The following is a 2810-nucleotide window of genomic DNA, read 5'->3' on the forward strand; positions in this document are numbered from 1 at the left end:
TACGTATCTAGATACATGGGCTACGATGTGGTTCAGGGACAATTTTTTTTTTTTTTAAAGACATTTTTTCTTAGGCCTTTGACAGGACAGCCGAAGACATGCGAGGGGGGAATGACACACAGCAAAGGGCCGCAGGCCAGAGTCGAACCAGGGCCCGGCGCGTCGAGGAGCAAACCCCTGCACATGGGTGCCCGTCCCACCAACCAAGCCATCCGGGCGCCCAACGATACAGTTTAATATGAAACGATTCAGTGCGATTCGATTTGATCCGTGCTATACGATGAGCTACGATTCAGTCTGATAGATACAGTTAATCATTTTTTTAATTTACACGCATTCATTTCCCATTATCAACTTAAAAATAAGCCAATTCTAAAAAGGAAGCATTGCCTACCTTCAAATAAATATATAGGCTATTTTGTACAAGAGACTAGGGAATAGCAAAGCTAGGACATGGCACTTCAATTTAATTAGCTAGCCACAAATAACCAAATCACGGGTCACGCCGGAGGTGTGAGTTTAAAGTCTGTCAGAGAGGGGCTTCCTCCAGACGTTCCCAGTTCACCCACACTACCTGTTTGGGCTTACCAGGTCTGTCCAGAGTTTTCCCCCACCCCCTGACTCAACTCACCACCAGATGGTGATTGGTTGACAGCTCCGCCCCTCAGTTCACCCGAGTGTCCAAAACATGCAGCCTCAGATCAGATGATACAATTACAAAATTGACCTTCGGCCTAGGGGTCTCCGGTACCAGGCACATTTATGAGCAGCGTCAAGGCATGCATTTTCAGAATGGAATTGTATGAGCTTTTGGCTCAAAAGTCCGCAAAGAGGCAAGGGCTAAGCATTGAATGATGGTCTTTGGGGATCTGAGGTAAAGCAGAGGAAGCTCTTATAAACCTGGTTTTTAAATTAACCGCAATGGTTGTTTGTTTGTGTTTCAGCTTTACTTTCAGATGTCCAGAAAGTGATTGTTGGTGAAGAACATCTGCAGGTGTGGAGCTCCAGTCTGGACCAGGAGAACACACAGCCCCCACACATTAAAGAGGAACACGTGGAACTCCGGATCATTCAGGAGGGAGAGCAGCTTCAAGGGCTGGAGGAGGCTGATAGCACTAATTTCCCAGTCACTCTTGTCCCTGTGAAGAGTGAAGATGACGAAGACAACTCACAGCTTCATCAAAGACAAACTGAAAAGATGAAAACGGAAGCAGCCATGACCTCAGATCCAGATACACATTTACAACCAGACACTGATGACAAGACTGGAGACTGTTCTGAGGCTGAGACTGATGACAGTAATGATTGGAAGGAAACCAGCAAAACTCAGTCAGGTTTAGACTCTCTGAATAATGATGCAGTCCCTGTTTCGAGTTGTAGTTCTGGTGAGAAACCATTTAGCTGCTCTGAGTGTGGGAAAATATTTTGCAACAATAGAAATCTGAAGAGACACATAAGATCTCATACAGGAGAGAAACCATTTAGCTGCTCAATATGTAAGAAATCTTTTACACGGGGTGGAAGTTTACAGAAACACATAAGAAGCCACACAGGAGAGAGACCATTCAGCTGCTCCGTCTGTAAGAAAGCTTTTACACGGAGTGAAGGCTTACAGAAACACATGATGATACACACCGGAGAGAAAGGATTAAGCTGCACGTTCTGTAAGAAAAGTTTTATACAAAGTGGAAATTTACAGGCACACATGAGAATCCACAAAGGAGAGAAGCCGTTCAGCTGCTCAGTGTGTAGAAAAGCTTTTACAGTGAATGGAAATTTAAAGAAACACATGAGGATACACACAGGAGAGAAACCGTACAGCTGCTCAGTCTGTAATAAAGCTTTTACACAGAATGGAAGTTTACAGGCACACATGAGAATCCACAAAGGAGAGAGACCATTCAGCTGCTCCTTCTGTAGGAAAACCTTTGTAAAGAATGGAAATTTACAGAACCACATGGTACTCCACGCAGGAAAGAAACCATTTAGCTGTGAGGAGTGGAGCTCCAGTCTGGAAGGAGAGTAGAGAACCTCTATCAGTCCGGTTTAAACACAGAAAAAGAATGAATTCTCTAAAAGTCAAATGAGATTTAAAAAAAAAAAAAAAAAAAAAAAAAAAAAAAAAACGTAACTCTCGCCAAAATGCAACAGAGGGTCTTTTTTTGAATGTACACGAGTCAAACTTTTGTTTAAAAGCATAATTAGGACGGAAACGCCACTTTTAAGATTGACTGTATTCTCGTTTTTCGGTCAAATGGAGTGGTAGGGGCACTTTTATGCTAGCCTCAAAATAGCCATTTTTTAAAACACTAAGAAGGCTTGACACAACATGAAACTATGCTCGAAGTATCACCAGGGGCTCTACACATGAACTCGAGCATTGAGAACATTGTTTGTGTACACAGAGCTTACTAAAAGGAAAGTTTTCAACAACTCACTTTAGCTGTTGGGTTTTCCGGTCGGCGTCCATCCAGCCAGTCAAAAATAGTCGATCTCCGAATGCAATGTAAGAGTAAAGATGGAAAGCTCCTAAAGCTTAGTTCCATATAAATGCACGGATAATGTATTGTTTTGTCGTTAGTGAAAAACCTTTCAGAATATTGACTTGCAGTTGAAGGAGCCTCCTATAAGAATGACATTTCCTCCTATGGAGTCAGTACATTTGCATTCGGAGATCGACACGTTTTGACTGGCAAGATGGCAGATAGTGTAAACAGCAACTGCTAAAGTAAGTCATTCAAAACCTTGCTTTTTAGTAAACTCAGTGTACACAAACAATGTTCTCAATGCTGGAGTTCATGTGCAGAGCC

General features: G+C 42.6%; 1 protein-coding gene across 1 annotated transcript in view; it reads left to right on the forward strand.

Annotated features, from left to right (window-relative positions):
* LOC114550726 (gastrula zinc finger protein XlCGF8.2DB-like) overlaps positions 1-2091 on the forward strand; it is a 12761-nt gene extending 10670 nt beyond the window's left edge. The window contains exon 3 of the mRNA XM_028571514.1: positions 945-2091. Coding sequence (XP_028427315.1) covers positions 945-2026 — 1082 coding nt within the window. The 3' untranslated portion in view covers positions 2027-2091. The remainder of the gene's footprint in view (positions 1-944) is intronic.
* Positions 2092-2810: the final 719 nt, after the last annotated feature.

The sequence above is a fragment of the Perca flavescens genome, chromosome 24 (assembly GCF_004354835.1).
Source record: "Perca flavescens isolate YP-PL-M2 chromosome 24, PFLA_1.0, whole genome shotgun sequence".
NCBI lineage: Eukaryota > Metazoa > Chordata > Actinopteri > Perciformes > Percidae > Perca > Perca flavescens.